This window comes from Pristis pectinata, chromosome 16 (genome assembly GCF_009764475.1).
Source record: "Pristis pectinata isolate sPriPec2 chromosome 16, sPriPec2.1.pri, whole genome shotgun sequence".
In the NCBI taxonomy this organism is placed as follows: domain Eukaryota; kingdom Metazoa; phylum Chordata; class Chondrichthyes; order Rhinopristiformes; family Pristidae; genus Pristis; species Pristis pectinata.
In genome coordinates this window covers 28,830,554-28,848,762 of record NC_067420.1, presented here as the reverse complement: position 1 = coordinate 28,848,762, position 18,209 = coordinate 28,830,554, and the positions used below count along the sequence as shown (strand labels likewise).

The 18,209-nt window shown below is 38.8% G+C and overlaps 1 protein-coding gene across 6 annotated transcripts in view; it reads left to right on the top strand.

Annotated features, from left to right (window-relative positions):
• Positions 1 to 18,209, top strand: part of LOC127578729 (receptor-type tyrosine-protein phosphatase T) — a 935,885-nt gene that overhangs the window by 892,593 nt on the left and 25,083 nt on the right. For all 6 annotated transcript variants that reach the window (XM_052031104.1, XM_052031103.1, XM_052031108.1 and 3 more), the window contains one exon: positions 9,938 to 10,035. In XM_052031104.1, the coding sequence (XP_051887064.1) occupies positions 9,938 to 10,035 (98 nt within the window). The remainder of the gene's footprint in view (positions 1 to 9,937; positions 10,036 to 18,209) is intronic.

Genomic DNA, 18,209 nt, shown 5'->3' with positions numbered 1-18,209 from the left:
ATTACACTATTCAACCATGCTGTTATATTGTGAAGCATTTAGATTGTTCTCAAAAGCAAAATTATTAATTCAGACATTTCATGGAGCATGTCTTGAATTTTGGAGAATATTGTGTGAGTTACAAAAATAGATGTTGTTCTGATACAGTGAGATTTCTCCATATGCCACTAAATAGCCTTTAAGCTCACTAAAAAGTGTTATTGATATGCAGGCCAACGTCATTTTCCACAGTATTCAGTATTCTGGGAGATGCATTGGCACCAAACAAACTGTTCCTTTACATACCCTTAGACAAATCCTCACACTATAAATCTCCACCAATATTAGAGTGCTGTAGCATGATTATGAACCACATGTCATTAACAGAGTGATAGATAATCAATATTAATGGCTCTGTCAAATCTACAACTGCTTGCCTGATACAATTAAGAGTGTGTATTATATGTGTATATATATTATGTAATTTAGCAATGTGGCAGCTTTGATTAATTAGTTGATCTAGCTATTTCACAAATCACTTTAATTCAGACACTATTCAATATATAATCAATTAATGAAATGATACTTTGAACCTGCGTGTCATTTTGTATTTTATTGTGCATGCTTGTATGTATGTATGTGTGCGTGTGTGTGTGTGAAAATACTGTCTGTAAAATGTACCTTCAAATTGTGAAGTGGAAAATGTCACTGAGCATGATGCTTTGTTTGTTATATTGTACTTTGAAAATAAACTCTTAGACTAAATGAAACATTTTAATCAATCAACAGAAAAGAAATAGTAATAGAATCGTATTTCACTTGCATTTGGGGCCTTGTTGCTTAACTTTGTGATCTTTCTCTTGAATGAAAACAAATTCAGATTACATTAGCTTCATTATCAGGTCTCTTAATGGGTTCTGTACTGATGGTTTTGAAATAAATTGATTTTACTTTAAAAACAACTAAGCCTGGATAAAACACAGCCACTTCAGTTTGACTAATATCTTAACTTTTTGGGGAGCTGCCATTTGCAAATTATGTTACAGCCTTTTCCTAAAATAAAACTATTTATTGCATTTTGGACTAAAGCATAAAATTCAGTTGACTGAATAGACTTGTGTTGATGCATCATGCCTTTGCATCTCCTGAGGCAGGCCTTGATTACTGAAAGCATGTATCCGTAAGTCCAATGCCCAGAATTCCTCAGAGGAGGTGTTGTGCATTGCTCTGTAACTTTCCTCCAGAAACAAAGGTTCAAAATTATCTCTCCAATTTTTCACTCTGGTCATCTGATTTGCCTTGATTGGTGTCTCTGAACAAACAATAAAGCCCATTGCTTGCTCTCATCAAAAAGGAGACAAACGTGATTATTTTCATGGAGGCACAATATTCCCCTCCCAATCACTGTCACTTAAGGGTTAATGTATTGTGGACCTTTCTTGTAAGGGTTCCTATCTGCTGTTCCTACAAGGCACTTCCCTGTCCATCTTTCAGAAGCAATGATCTCAACAGGAGCACACATAATCACTTCCTGTTTCTGACCCATGGAGTCGCAGGTGGAAGTCCTGCTCTCATATTTATTTCATGACTAATCTGCTCTGAAGGAAAATCCAGTTTTCTTCATCTTTGTTGCATGTATTCTATTCATTTTAATCTTATAACTGTCATATATTGTTCCCAAGGTATGTCTTCTGTTGCTGAACTAAGTAGAACATAATGTGCACTTAAGTGAGATGTAACAAACTTCTGAATGTAATGAAAGGGAGGTAATGAGAAAAGTCTTGTTGAATTGCAAATATCTTTCAATCTCTATTGCTTTGTTGTTTTGATGATTTCAAACTGTTTGAAAAACAACAGAGCAACCAACATCAGAGTAACACGGGAACTTAAATGTATGATCAAAAGGACTGAACAAGATCAAAAACTCAAAGGAGAACCAGGGATTCAGGAGATGATAAGACACGGGGCTGTGATACTTTCACCACTGCTGCTTCTCTCTGGAATGATCCTTTGCTCTTTAAAGTGATGAAGTGCAATGAATCACAAATGAAAGTAGCACCGCACAGTGGGCCCATACCAGTTTTTGTGGAACCCACAGGGAGGGATTTTCTTACATGTACAATATACAACATGTTGCATGCATAAGCAAGCCATTTCCTACAGGTTCTGCCCAGTTACACGTGGCAACAGTAGAATTAAGCAATGTAAACTCACGATCACGATCTCCCATCACAGTAAAAACTTAAAGCAGCCAGTCACAATGGAAAGTGCAGCTTCATTTTGTTGGGTTTAATCAGATTACCTTTCATTGGGAGAGGTGGAAAGATCAGGATTTTACATCTCCAATGGATGATCAGATATTGTGACATCTGAAGTGGTTACTCAGGGGAATTTTGGAATGGCTGGGACCCACAATAAAGTAGAAGGCTTTATCTTCAAAATTGGAGACAACTTGTCCATCATGGAAGATTGCAAGCAATGTAACCTCCACAACTGTGGCTCAGGTAAGGTGCTGACAGGCCTTCTTACTCACTTTAAGACTTGTTTCTCCATTGGAAGCCTATGTAGTTTCTTCAGCAGAAATGAATGAGACTACATAGGCTTCCAATGGAAAAACAAGTCTTAAATTCATTATTACAGGAGCAACATCCCAGTTGCCACATGCTCTGCATCCCGAACATGTAAGCATGTCGCACCACAGAAGATGCCAAGCAATTTCGCATTCAAACTCAAAAATACGAAATACATTGTGTGATTGATTTAGTACTTCAAACACTTAAAAAAATGTATAGGCTATGGGCTTTTTAGCCTGTGACATATTTGCATAGGTCCAAATATGTCAAATTCAGCCTGATTAATTATAACTTAGATTGAATTTATAAATGGTGTTCAATTTTTAATAACAAGATAATTTCTTTGTTTTATTCTATTTTGCTTTCTGTGACAGGTGCAATTGTTACCTGCAAGCAGCATAAGGACCAAACCAAACCTTAATCTTTCAATAAGCAATGGGAGTCTCCATTTCTGTTGGTGCACTAGGATGGGTGTACAAATCGAGCAATCAAGTCTCAGTGTCTCATACCTGTCTTGGAGTAGCACACAAGATTTCAGCTTCATTTTTAAATCAGTATCTGTGACTCTCAGCAAATTAATTAGACTTATAACACAGCTGTATCAGAGAGAAGCAATACAAAGACAATTTGTATAGAATTCCTGCTTTAAAGAAGCTACTCTATACATTTCTGAATTAATAATTAGCCTTATCCACTGTTCCCATTCGTTGTGACAGCAGAAAATGTTTTCAGCTTGACTACTTCAGAATAATATTTGAAAATATAAAATACCCTAGAAATTAATTAAAACATTCAGGCAACTTGTAATAACATTTAAGATAATACAGTAATTATATAGTGTTAATTATTGATTCTATGCTCTTGACATAATAAGGAATTGTGGTGAAGCTTCAAACAGATGGGTGTTACCTCTCTCTTGATCATGTGTATTGCACTGTATTGTTATTATCCACTCCAAGATTAAGAGATGAAGAATTATGATGAGGAAAATAATGCCAATGCACAACAAAATGTCACAGATTGATGACAGAGTTATTAAACGAGGCATTTAAGAAGAAATCTGGGCATATAATGGGACAATTATATGAAGAGAACATGAAGAGAAACACAAGGTTAAACTCAATGGGCTAAATGGTCTGTTTTTTGCAGTGATTACTGACACTTTATGCTTGCTTTGTCATTGCATTTGACTAATATTGCTCTAATATAAATTAATTTAACACAAAACAAAAGAAAATAATTTGAAGGAGCAGTAGGTACCGGAAAATATTTGCAATGAACAAGAATAAGAAAAAGAATTAAGAGAGCAGAATGACTTGCAGTTAGGAGAGATCTTAAGGAGTCTTCTTGATAAAGAGAGGAGAGTTCCAGTGTAATGCTTAAATATTGAGGTGTCCAGCACAGTGGGCTAAGCAGGGGAGAAAAAGGAATGTTTGTAGAGTTGAAGGAAGGTTGCAGAGGTAGTGGGGATGAGAAAGGGAAGCATTACATTGAATGATTCTTGTTGAAAACTATTTGCTATTTTTACAATAAATAAATAATGTCAAGGTAATTTCCAAGTAATTGCAACCAAATATCTGCTTATAAGTGCTTCTTAATTACTAACATTAATCCTATTGTTATGGACTCAGTGAAAGTCACTTTAAGATAGAGAGTGTGTGTGTATGTGTGTGTGGGGCGTGCTTACGTCAATAGAAGATAAAGGACGTAATGACGTGGTTGAAGAAGGCAGAAGAAGAAGGAGAGAGAGAGAGAAGGGAGAGAGACACCAGCCTGCTTGTTTTCTCTATCGATGGATGAGAAACAATAACTGTGTTTGCCACTGAAATCCATGTATGGAAGTTGGAAGTAATCCGGTGGAGTTCACTTTGTTGCTGACCTGTAGAAGGAAACAGGTATTTGTGTGTGGACGACCACGGTTCGGATGCTTTTCGGGGTGAGGAAGTCACTACCGAGTAAACACTGAAGTGTCGTTTGGGTTCCATCGTGGAACATTTGGATTTCGTATGTACTCTCTCTATGTTTTTCTACATCTACATCTTATCTTCAGACAACGGTGGTTGTTGAAGAAGCCCTTGCTCATGTTTCACCTTATGGCTTGCGGAACTGAACTTTAAGAACCATTCCGGAACTGGGAGTTTTGGACTTTGTCACACACACACACGAGGAGTTTAGTTTTAGGGTTAACGTTCGAGGTTTAACATTTTTTTGAATTCTAACATACTAACATTTTTACTTTTATTTTACGTATTATCATAAGTAGTGATTAATAAAATAGTTTTTAACACTGAATCATGCTCAGTGTGTTTCTTTTGTTGCTGGTTTGTGACAAAATTGGGGGCTCGTCCGGGATAGTTCCCAAGGTTAACGAGTGTCGTCTGGGATTGTACCCCAGATTGACGAGATTTGTTCGGGATTCAATCCAAAGATTTTTGAGGGAGGTCTGATAAATTCTTTTTAATTGGCTTGTGTGTGTGGAAACCAGCAGCAATGGATATTAAGGCATTTTTGGAGTCACCAACCCAAAAGGGATTGGAGGTGGCGACAAAGGATGATTTGATAAAGATTGCTACAAGGCTAAACCTTACAGAAGTAAAGCAGTCTATGAGAAAGGCAGATATTCAGAGACTGATAGCTGGCCATTATGTGGAAAAGAAGGTGTTTGAGAAGGAAGTGTTAAAACAGTTTCCTGGCAGTGAAATAGCAATTTCTGAGGCACAGGTGCAGCTGGCAAAGATAGAAGCTGAACGAGAACAAACCCAGTTAAAAATAGAGGCCGAACGAGAACAAAGGAAATTAGAAGCTGAACGAGAACAAAAGAAATTAGAGGCCGAACAAGAGGAAAAGAAATTAGAGGCCGAACAAAAGAAATTAGAGACTGAACAAAAGCTAACTCAGATGAAGATAGAGGCTGATCTAGCAATGAAGCAGATGGAATTGAAGAGGATGGAGCTGGATAGTGAGGAAAAGGAGAAACAGAGGCAGCATGAGTTACAAATGAAACGTAGGAGTTTGGAATCTGATTCTGAAGATGGTTTTTCAGCCAGCAGGGAGGTTCGATTAGTCCCTCCTTTTGAGGAAGATCAGGTTGATCAGTATTTCCAACATTTTGAAAAGGTTGCTGTGAGTTCAAACTGGCCAAGGAAAGGATGGGCTCTTATGGTACAGAGTGTGATTAAAGGTAAAGCTCAAAAAGCTTATTCTGCTTTGTCTGCTGAGGATGCAGCTGATTATACCAAGGTAAAACAAACTATTTTGAAGGCCTATGAATTGGTCCCTGAGGCTTATAGACAAAAATTCAGAGACTTGAGGAAATCTGCAGATCAGACTTATATGGAATTTGCCAATGGAAAGAGAATATGTTTTGAACGATGGTGCCTGGCTAAAAATGTAGATGGGGATTTTGATAAATTGAAAGAATTGATACTGGTGGAGGACTTTAAAAGATGTGTTCCAGCTGAATTAACAACATATTTAAATGAAAAGGCAGTGGAAACTTTACAAGAAACTGCTAGGTTGGCAGATGATTATGCTTTAACCCATAAATCCAAATGGGGACAACCTAAAACCTTTCAAAAGAGTTACAAAGACAATCCAGGTAAACCAGAGATTAAATTGGGAGGTAATCAAAAAGGGAAAGATGAAAAGAAGCCAGGGCTGGAGAAACCTGTTGAGCGTACTTGTTATTACTGTAGGAAACCTGGCCATGTGATATCTAATTGTGCCCTTTTGAAGAAAAAGAAGGAAGCTGGGCCCAATGCTTGCTTTCAGGCAATTAAAAATCAAAAAGCTTTAGGAGATGCTGTTAAAGATCAGTCCTTGCAAGAGGGAAAAGCGGAAAAGTTGGAGGAGGTGAGAAAAGAATTCCGTTCGTATGTATCAGAGGGTTTTGTTTCACTGAATGATGAGTCACCCCAGGTGCCAGTGAAAATTCTTAGAGATACTGGGGCTAGTCAATCTCTCTTGCTGGACAGTGTTTTAAATTTTGGTGAAGAAAGTGACACTGGTGAAGTAAATCTAGTACGAGGCGTTACAGGTGAGACCATGTCTGTCCCTTTTCACAGGGTGATTTTAAAGTCAAAGTTCGTAGAAGGACCAGTCGAGACAGGGATAAGACCTAGTTTGCCAGTGGAAGGAGTTTCTTTGTTATTGGGAAATGACCTTGCAGATGGAGAAAGTGATCCTGTGGTACGGTTAACAACCAAACCAAGGATTGATGAGTCTGAGAATGATCCAGATGTTTACCCATCATGTGCGGTGACTCGAGCTAGAGCTAGAGAATTAGCCAAGACAGACAGTCCGGTGCAGTCTGATGTAGTTCCTTGTGACAGTCCTAAACAGGAAGAAAATTATGATGCCTTATCTGAGACTTTTCTGTCTTCACTGGAGGATCAACATCCTTATAGTGAGCCTGAATTTAAAGATTTGTCTTTGTCGAGGAAGGATTTTATGGTGGAACAGACAAAGGACCCTGAGTTGACAGAATTGAAAGAAAAAGCACTCTCATGTGAGGAGATTGAAAAAGTGCCAACTGGATACTATGTCCAAAAATTTAAAACTCGGTTGGAGAGAGTCTGCCAGCTAGCGAGAGAGAATTTGAAAACAAGCCAGATAAGAATGAAGACATATTTTGATAGACGTGCTCGGCCTAGGACATTCGCAGTGGGGCAAAAGGTGTTGGTATTTTTCCCTAGCCAAAATAATCCCTTGCAAGCTCGTTTTTCTGGACCCTATGTTATTGAATCTCGAGTGACTGATCTAACATATATAATCAAAACACCAGATAGACGCAAGAAAACACAACTCTGTCATGTAAACATGCTAAAACCTTATTATGAGAGGGATTCAGTTGTGGCCTTGGTGGATGGTGTAAAGGTTGTTTCTAGAATGCCTGATGTTGAGGAAGGCCAATTTAGACCAAATATTGTTCCATCGAAACTAAAAAACCAAAATATCCTGGAGAACCTTGAAACGAAGTTGGACCATTTACAAGTTTCACAAAAACAACAGATGAGAGAATTAATTTTAAAATTTAAAAATCTGTTCCCAGATGTTCCAAACAGAACATCGATAATTACCCATGATGTTGATGTTGGGGATGCAAAACCAATCAAACAACACCCATATCGAATGAATGTAGAAAAAAGTAAACTTGTTGATCAGGAAATAAAATACATGTTGGAAAATGATATTATTAGACATTCTACTTCAAATTGGAGTTCGCCCTGTGTTATTGTACCTAAACCTGATGGAACTGTTAGATTTTGCACAGATTACAGGAAAGTGAATGCTGTAACAAAGTCAGATGCTTACCCTATTCCTAGGGTGGATGATTGCATAGACAGAGTGGGAAAGGCAAAATTTCTTACAAAGATTGACCTATTAAAAGGGTACTGGTGTTCCATTAACAGATAGAGGAAGGGAAATTTCAGCCTTTGTAACCCCTTCTGGATTGTATGAATACAATGTTTTGCCATTCGGAATGAAAAATGCTCCGGCAACATTTCAAAGAATGATTAATTCAGTGATTCATGGGTTAAAACATACAGATGCCTACATTGACGACTTAGTGACTGGGAATGATACATGGGAGGATCACATCTCTGCATTAGAAAGGTTGTTTGAAAGACTTTCCAAGGCTAACCTTACAGTTAACTTGGCTAAAAGTGAATTTGGCCATGCCACTGTGACGTATCTTGGTTATGTTGTAGGTCAAGGCAAGCAAGCTCCTGTTCAGGCAAAAGTTCAAGCAATATCTGAGTTCCCTATTCCCACAGGTACGAGGACTGTTAGAAGATTTTTGGGAATGGTTGGATATTATCGAAAATTTTGTAAAAATTTTGCTGATATTGCTCTTCCCCTAACTAATCTTCTGAAGAAGGGAGTAAAGTTTGTTTGGACAGATTCTTGTCAAGAAGCATTTGAGAAGCTGAAAGCCATTTTATGCTACCATCCTGTGCTCAAAACACCTGACTTTGAAAAGCCATTTTCATTAGCAGTAGATGCCAGTGATGAAGCTGCAGGAGCTGTGTTGTTGCAGAAGGGTGACCTTGATGATATTGACCATCCTGTAGCTTACTTTTCAAAGAAATTTAATGAGCATCAAAAGAATTATTCCACCATAGAGAAAGAATTACTGTCGCTTGTTTTAGCCTTGCAACATTTCAGTGTATATGTTTGCACCGCTCAGAAACCATTGACTGTGTATACAGATCATAACCCATTGGTGTTTCTGAGCCGAGTCAAAAACAAAAACAGAAGGCTGTTAAACTGGAGTTTAATTTTGCAAGAGTTTGATCTCATGATAACTCACATTAAAGGCAAAGATAATGTGATTGCTGATTGTCTTTCCCGATGTTAAATGGGAAACATGTATCTGTACTAATCTGATAGTCTGTAGTTGTGTAGCATGATAATTATTAACATTACTAACTGTATGCGCGGTTGAATTTTTCTTGGGAAAAATTTTTTTTAGGTGGGAGGTGTTATGGACTCAGTGAAAGTCACTTTAAGATAGAGAGTGTGTGTGTATGTGTGTGTGGGGCGTGCTTACGTCAATAGAAGATAAAGGACGTAATGACGTGGTTGAAGAAGGCAGAAGAAGAAGGAGAGAGAGAGAGAAGGGAGAGAGACACCAGCCTGCTTGTTTTTTCTATCGATGGATGAGAAACAATAACTGTGTTTGCCACTGAAATCCATGTATGGAAGTTGGAAGTAATCCGGTGGAGTTCACTTTGTTGCTGACCTGTAGAAGGAAACAGGTATTTGTGTGTGGACGACCACGGTTCGGATGCTTTTCGGGGTGAGGAAGTCACTACCGAGTAAACACTGAAGTGTCGTTTGGGTTCCATCGTGGAACATTTGGATTTCGTATGTACTCTCTCTATGTTTTTCTACATCTACATCTTATCTTCAGACAACGGTGGTTGTTGAAGAAGCCCTTGCTCATGTTTCACCTTATGGCTTGCGGAACTGAACTTTAAGAACCATTCCGGAACTGGGAGTTTTGGACTTTGTCACACACACACACGAGGAGTTTAGTTTTGGGGTTAACGTTCGAGGTTTAACATTTTTTTGAATTCTAACATACTAACATTTTTACTTTTATTTTACGTATTATCATAAGTAGTGATTAATAAAATAGTTTTTAACACTGAATCATGCTCAGTGTGTTTCTTTTGTTGCTGGTTTGTGACTTAGTATATATACTAAGTATATTGGAAAAAAATTTAATTTGCAAGCTGCCTTATATTTGGCCTTTCTATTTACTTCATAAGTACAACATTTTTCAAGCTAACTGTATTATCCAAAATGTAACTTATTTTCCATTGTATACATTAATAATTAATAAAATTAACCAATTCTTTTGTTTTCTTATCCTGAAGGTCCAATGCAGGAAACAGTTAAAGATTTCTGGAGAATGATATGGCAAGAGAATTCATCCAGTATCGTCATGGTAACTAATCTGGTCGAAGTGGGAAGGGTATGACATGCCTTCTAAATTCATCTTCTATCTACCTGTTGTGTTTTAGCAAAATTATAACTTCATAAATTAATTTGGGCTAATGTTAACACTTGTTCTTTGAACGTTTGTGTAACCCCTTAGTTGCAGAGTTCCCAAGCTGTCCAAGTAAATAGTTTAATGTATTTTATTGTACACAATAGATAGTAAAATAAAACTCAAAGACTTCCATTCTGCCCCCTTAGGACAATAGTCCATTACTTACACAATTTCAATAAAGAATTCTCAGTGTTTCAACTTTTATTGTTCTGTCCTTTTGAGAAATAATTGAACAATTGCTAAATAACTAAGTGTGGGAACTTAATTGATCTTACTGAGGCAGTGCCCTAAAGTGAGAAGAAATCTAAAATTTTGCTTTTACTTCAAACAAGTCATGTAAACTTAAGCTACTAAATCTCCAAATTAGTGGGCAGGAATTTCATGCACATATCTGGATGCATCACCCTCATATAGATGAATGCATGAAAAATGTATCTTGGTCCCTTGTCTGAAGCAGCACATACAGATATTGCAGCAAATGGCCAGTTGAGGCCCCATTGCAAGACTGTCTCCTTTCTGTAAGATCAAACTTTGGGAATGCCTGTTCCTAAATTGTTGTAATTAATTACCTGGATCTGGATTGTGAAGAAGGAGGAAGGATATGTATCCCACTCTTAAAGATCAAGAGATAGTCACCAAGCTTCACTCGCTCCTGCCAAACCTATCCCATTTTTTGCCTTTTTTCCTATCTTCCAATCCTTCTTCAACATATGCAACTCTCAGCCTAGAGTTTCCAATCCACCACACTGCCTCCTGTTCTGTCCCTTCCAGGATTCATTGACTTGCAGGCCACTGTGATGTAAATAGTGGCAGATCTTGGTTTCAGCACAGCTCCAAACTAAAGGGTAACACTTTATTATTCAGGCACAGGCAACACAGAAGTTGGTGTATGCTAATTTCAAACCCCAATGCAGTTGTCTTTTCTCACATTACAGAAAGCAAATTACATTTGTATAGCTTCACATAATATCTGCTGAGCTTCCCAATTACTTCACAGCCAATTAATGCTGCTGCTTTTTGCTTTGAAGGCAAGTACAGCAAGGTCCAGTTAAGCAAATGAAGCATCCAGGTCATAGAATTGGCATTCTGTTTCTTATCATGATTATTCAGAAATATTTTCATCTGGGGTTAAAGTGCATTCTCCAGTTGAATAAAGCTTCCCTGTCCATGTGGTTTTGTATGAGATCGTACAGAATTATTATGTCGTCTGGCATAAAATCATCTTCTCATCGGTGGTTGACCTTGCTTTATCTATGTTGAAATAAGTTGTGTCCAGAATCAAAGCGACACAAGATTGGAAGTGAACTGAGACAAACCCTTTTGATCAGCTCATTGTGCTCAATGAAAATGTCTCATTACTGTACTGAAACTAGGATGTTCTCTCTTATTATGTGGCTTGGCTGCTTTATTCATCTTTGCTATGGATTAATGATAAATTATATTATTTAAGATGTCAAGACATTCTAATGAAACACTGGCACTAATGTGTGGGAGAAAGCTGACATTTTGTTCCCTGTTATGTTTAATTATCTGGCATTGATTTTAATAGCAACAAAGAATATTGAATTCACTAAAACGTTAAAGTCAGTGGTCTGGTACTTTTCTAGTATCATTTTACCACGTATGCTTTCATAGGGAAAGACACACCCCTTCTGGTCAGACAATTGGACAGAATGTTTCACTGCTGATAATGCAACATCAGTGTGCAGAGTGCTCCCATGCACTGGATATCTTGTTCTCACAATACAAAATTCTGAGGCCTCTTTGCCCCAGCATTTTCTGTTCTTAGTTCAGGTTTCCTGCATCTGCAGTTCTTTTGATTTTCATTAACAAAAGAATCCCACTCTATTCTCAAAACTAGACTGTTTAGCTAGGCTTCGGAATTTGTGTCAGGAAGCTCAGAAAGGCAACAACATCACAATTGCCATAAAAAGTGAAATAAAAGATGATAGCGAAGTAACAAGAATAAGTAGTGGACAAATCAATTAATTACAGGTCACTGCACGGCTCACCATACGCAGATCTCACCACCATGCCGGCTGCTAAATTGCACGTTGCGTCAGTATCTGAGCTGATGCTTCAAGTGTAAAATCAATTAATGTTGTGTTTTCATCATCAATATTTTCTTCCTCTTCCTCCTCTTCCTCCTCTGCCTATCTAGATAATATTGCTTAGGTTTCTGAAAGGGGGTAAAAAACAGACTTCATGTCACAGTGTACTCAGGAAGGTATGAGGCGCTTATTTAAACCATCAGCAGCTTGTAAATCTGTGAGCAGGAGCTTTAGATGGATATATATTACGGTCATTGGTTGCTGCCTCTCTTTTGGCATCAGTCTCAGCTCATGGATTCCAGTGATGGCCAATACTGACTCACCATTCGGGATTCAGATGTGAGCATGCCCACTTTGCTCCGGTTACCTGCTCTAAAATTACTCAGGGACTGAGCATCCACAGGCTACTGAGCTAAAGGTTTAGGAAGTGCAAACTAGCATTAACTTTCAATATTAGTCCCTTGCTGAAGCATCCAGTCAGTGAACAGTGTGGTTAGCACTGGCTGGATGCTACAATCATTATATTCAATAGGCAGCACAAAGTGGGCATTCAGGCTGCAACAAACAATGTGTTTAGTACACATTACAATCCTGCATCTGGTGTAAAGACTCTTGAACTTAGTGTTCCTGTTCTCATTATAACTGTGTATAGTAGTGCATTCCACTTATACAACCTAATCGTCCACCTTTTCAACAAGAACTTTTAATCTTTCTTTTGTGGCTTCTGGGCAGCATATTTATCATGTATTCAAACACCAGTCAATGCCGTCTTCTCTGATCAGGCAGTTCTCGCGAGTCCCTGAGCTGCTCACCTCACTGTCTTCAGCGCTGCTTTCTGGTGACTGAAGTATATGTCACCCAGCTCTCAGCTGCAGCAATCCTTCATTTCACTTTCTCATTCTGGTCTGTTTGACAGTGCTTTTTTTTTCACTTTTCTTCCAATCTTCTCTGCAATCTCTGAAAATTCAATGTAACCTTTCCATGATTTAAGTTGTTAAGTGGACCAGTTTCCTCGTTTTTTATGTTGTGCTGCAAATCTCGATCAATACCTCCCTCTACCATGTATCTCTGGGGGAAAAAAAGTCTGGCTATCCTGTCAATTGAATTCTCAGTTTCTTCCCAGTTCTCTTTTCAGTTTCATCTTGAGGCGATTTGAACTAAAATTAAGAGGGAACATACACATTTCCAACATATTACAAGAGGGTTTTTTGATATATTGTTACAGCTCTCGCTTCTTCTCCAAAACGTAAAGATGGTGGATCCATAATGGCCCAGCTGCTGGCTCTACTTACTGATACCCGCTTTCCGTCCTTTTGCACGAATCCTGATTTCCAGAGCTACCATCAAAAGCAGAAAGTAGCCTATTTTCATCACTCAGCAGCCAGTTATCACCAGTTCCTGTTCACAACCCAATAATCATGGATGATACAGATAGCAGCCATTTAGCAAAATACTTAAAGGAATCCTCAGCTGTTTTCAAATCAAGCTGTGTACTATTTTAGGATATTTTTATTATTCTCTCACAGGATGTGAGTTTTGCTGTCAAAGTCAACATTTAATACCAATTCTCAATTGCCCATATGAAGTTGGTAGTGAGCCAAAGTGTTCAAATTTAAAATAAGGTAAAAAGAAAATGATGGAAGTACTAAACTGGTCAGATTGCAACTGCAGAAAGAGAAACAGAGTTAACATCTCAGGTTGATGATCTTTCACTTTTTCTGATCACTTTGCTGAAACATTGGCCATATTTCTCTTTGCACAGGGGCTGACTGACCTGCAAAGTGTTTCCTGCATTTTCTGTTTCTGTTTCAAATTTACAACAACCTCAGTACGTCATTTTTGAGTAGGACATAAGAAATGAAAGCAGTGGTAGTGTCATTGTGCCTGTTCCACCCTTCCATGAGATCATGGCTGAACTTTAACTTCTGCACCACTTTCCTGCACTAATCCCATATCTCTTAATATCTAAAAATCTAACGATCTCCCTCAAATCTACTCAGTGACTTAGTCTTCTTACCTCTCTGGGGTAGAAAATTCCATAGCACCACCCACTGGGAGAAGAAATGTCTTCTCCTCTCTGGCTAGAATTGCTGACTGCTTATTTTGAGTGTGTCACCCCTGGTTCTAAATGCCTGAACCAGGGGAAACATCCAGCTATGGTGTCCATATCTACTCTGTGAAGCCCCGTGAGGATTAGTGTTTACATTGAACCACTTTGTTGCTTTGTTGGAGTACATAATCCATACACACATTTTACACAACACATGCATATATTCTTAACAAGATTAATGATTATTAGGGGAGTCCAAATACCAGCTACCTGTTCTCCCCCACCCCCGACAACCTGTCCACACCTCTACTCATGAGCTACAATCTTGAACCACTGCAGTTCCTGTGATGAAGGTACTCCCTCATTCCCGTTAGTTAGGAGGTTCCCGAATCTGAAGGAACAGCAATATATTTTCAGGTTAGCCTGGTGTGCATTTTGGAGATGAACTGAGAAGTTGCAGTGGAGACACAAGAGACTGCAGATGCTGGAATCTGGAGCAACAAACAATCTGCTGGAGGAACTCAGTGGGTTGAGCAGCATCTGTGGGAGGAAAGGAATTGTCGACTTTTCGGGTCAAAACCCTGCATCAGGATATTGCCACACAGTACTATGGTCTTACCATCTTACCATGTTCTTTGTGGTGATGGTTGGTGGAGTGGGGTGGAGGCAGGAGGTGACATGGATTTGAGATGAGTTGTTTCAACACATTTTGTAGATGGTACAAACTGCAGTCAAAGTGCTGGTGGAGTTATTAGCTTCCATTTCAGCGCTTCTGTCGTACTTGCAGCACATTGTGAGCATGTGCCTGCTGTAATGCACCATTGCTCCCCTTTGTACCCAGTGGAAGATTCACCATCCCTTTTAGTTTCTGCTGTAGTGGCACACAGTCTGATGTCCTGCCCTTGTGCTCATAAGCTGCAAGAAATCAGTCGTCTGAGTTCACATACTGCTTATTGATGAGGGCCAACACTGAAAATGGCCCTATTCTGCACTGATTCCTCAGGGTTGCTGCCATACTGACCCCAAACAATTCACTACTGGTTTGTTTTGTGCACACACTTTCCCCCTTCTATGGAGAACAATTTTTATTATTTGAACTGCTTCGATATGATAATGACCAGCATGTAACATAATCCATATCTACTCACACAGGGAAGAAATGAAATAGTTTGTTCACTTTTAACTGTGGGACTCTCTGAAGAATTTGGACAAGTTCTTCTTACGCGGAAGTCAATGATTCAACCTGTTACCACTATGGCTGAACAGTTGGTTTTCTAATCCTATCAGTTCACACAGTCATCAGAATCCTAAAGATTAAACCATCACGTTACCTTTGACTACTAATCAATCTCAATAGTTAAACTAAGCAAATTTCCAATATGAAAAATTAGTTTTGGGTTTTAGTTTGGAAAACTAATTTTAAAACAGCTTGACTGGGATCTGCTGAATATATGTGTGAATCCTTTCTGGAGATGATGAATGAGGTGTGTGGAAGGCTGGGAAAGGTAGGTCAGACTCAGCAAACATTTGTGCAAATCGTGATATTTGCATGAACATTTGCATTTACACAGTTTACTCCGAGAGAGTTTGGATTGACTCGGCCTGTGTTCACTACAGTTTGCAAGAAGGAAAAGAGATTTCATTGAAACAAACAGAATTCTGTCAGTCTTGATGGACTGCTTGCAGGGAAGATGTTTCCCCTCTCTGGGGTCTAGGACAAGGGGGTCACCGTCTCACAATTCAGGGTAAGATGTTTAGGACTGAGTTGAGTAGAAATTTCTTCACTCAGTGATGGTGAACTTCTCGACCACGGAAGGCTGTGGAAGCCAGTCACTGAAAATATTTCAGAAGGAGATTGATAGATTTCTAGACGCAAGGGATTTGAAGAGAGAGCAGGAATCTGGTGCAATAAAACTCCAATAATCTGCTATCCAATTGTTCAGAAATCCCTATGATTTGGCATCTACTCACCGAGTGATGTTTTCTGTGGTCCCTTTAAACTCATTGGGACCAACTTCCATGCTCCTTATACATTCACCTGAGCCCATTCCCATGTTCCCTTTAAGCTCAGCAGGTCCCAATCCCATCTCCCTTTAAACTCAGTGGGGCCTGTTTCCATGCTCCTTATAAACTCACTGGGGCCCATTCCCACATTCTTTGTAAACTCACCAAGGCCTGATTCCATGTGCCTTATAAACATACAGAAGTCCAGTTCCCATGCTCATTTGAAACTCACAGGGGACTCAATCCTACATTCCTTTCAAACACAGGGTTACCTTTCCTGTGCTCTCTTTAAACTCACCTGGTTCACTAAAAAATGTATTATAGTTCCATGTAATGTCTGAAAAAAAGTGGGTTGTGGTATTAATTGGAGTAAGATCCAATAGTCTGGAAAATCTGTCAGTCTGGCACCACCAAAATCCTGAGGTACTCATATTGAATGGCAGGGCAGGCTTAAATGGGCAAATGACCTACTCCTACTACTATCATTCTATGTTTCTATGTATGCAGCTTAATTGACTTGAATTTACTTAATTTTAGCTGTTCAATGCTAGGCACAGTTTAAATTTGTTTATCTTGTATCAACAGTAATTTTGTTTAAGTCTATAACAGGTCATTAATTGCTTATGAAAGAGGTGATTAACTTATCTCTGACCAGCTAAGGTTTTTACAGTGACAGTTGAACAACTGTACAAATTAAGCAATTATAAATTTAAACATTATTTAGTTTACATTACACTTGAAAGTGTCGAAGTGATTGTGAACATAAAAGGTGTTCAGGGAAATGGAAACTGTGTTTAGTGAGCTACTTGTTTATATACTTAACTATTCCATTGGTCTGGGAAGGCCCCAGTGGAGAGAAGCTCATACTAAGCCAATATCAAAAAGGAATTGCAAGACAGCACTGGGAAATTACAGACTTGTTATTTTTATAAAAGATCTAAACCCTGCAAATTAGAAATGAAAACAAAATTGCTGTAACTACACAGCAGGACAGGTAGCATCTCTAGAGAAGGAACAAAGAAAAAACATTGGCCTCTCATTAGATCTAGAAGATTTATTGATATAACCAGCATTAAATTGCATAGCTTAGAAAGCATGCACTTGGAGCACACTATGTAACCAAACTCATGCCCCTTCAATGATGCTGGACACAAATAATCTTTATACCAACACTTTGATATCACTTCTAAATGGACAGTTTATTCCCTTGGCCCAGATCCACGGTTGTCGTTTAGAATGGTTAGTGTAAGTTGGAGTTAACTTACACTAACTGAAATCAATTATTTGCTAATTTGTTTGCAACCAGAAGAAAACCCTGCAAGGATTTTCGAAGCTTGGAGGAAACCACTTTAGCTAAGTGCTCACTGCTTCAGGCAGAACAGCCCAGGCTGATTCTGTGGCTGAACTTACTGCTGCAAAATATGGCAGGTCTCTTTCACCTTCTCTGTGGAGAACCAGAGTCTCCAAATCTTTTGCTTCTCAGTCAGGTGCACATGAGACAGCTATTCCCAGAAACTGCCTGATAGACAAGCCCTCCTGTTTGGAGCACTACTTTTCTTCCTCGTGTCTACTCTGGGAAAATGCTCTATCTTTTGAGCTCTATCCTTGTCATTCATGTCATTCTGGAGGCAAAATGACCATAAAATGCAGCCATTCATGACAATCAAAGCAGATGGCTTGTTGGATACTTGGAGATTGCAAGTCAGCCTCAGTCCTGTAGGATTTGTTGATATTCTTTTATGCTGAGAGTGTTGTTATTGCTGGTGATGGATTATGGGGGACCCGATGGTATCCATCAGTATTAAAACCAGCGATCTGGCTGAAGTTACTGGGAGAATGAGTTGCAAGTTCTCAAATGATAAAAAGTTTTCACAAAGGGTTACGACCAAAGATGGGAGAAATAGATTGAAGGATTTCTTTTGACACAGTCATGCAAGTGGGTTAGTACTAGTATGTACCATACTAGACTGCAGACATAAAACTTTGAGAGG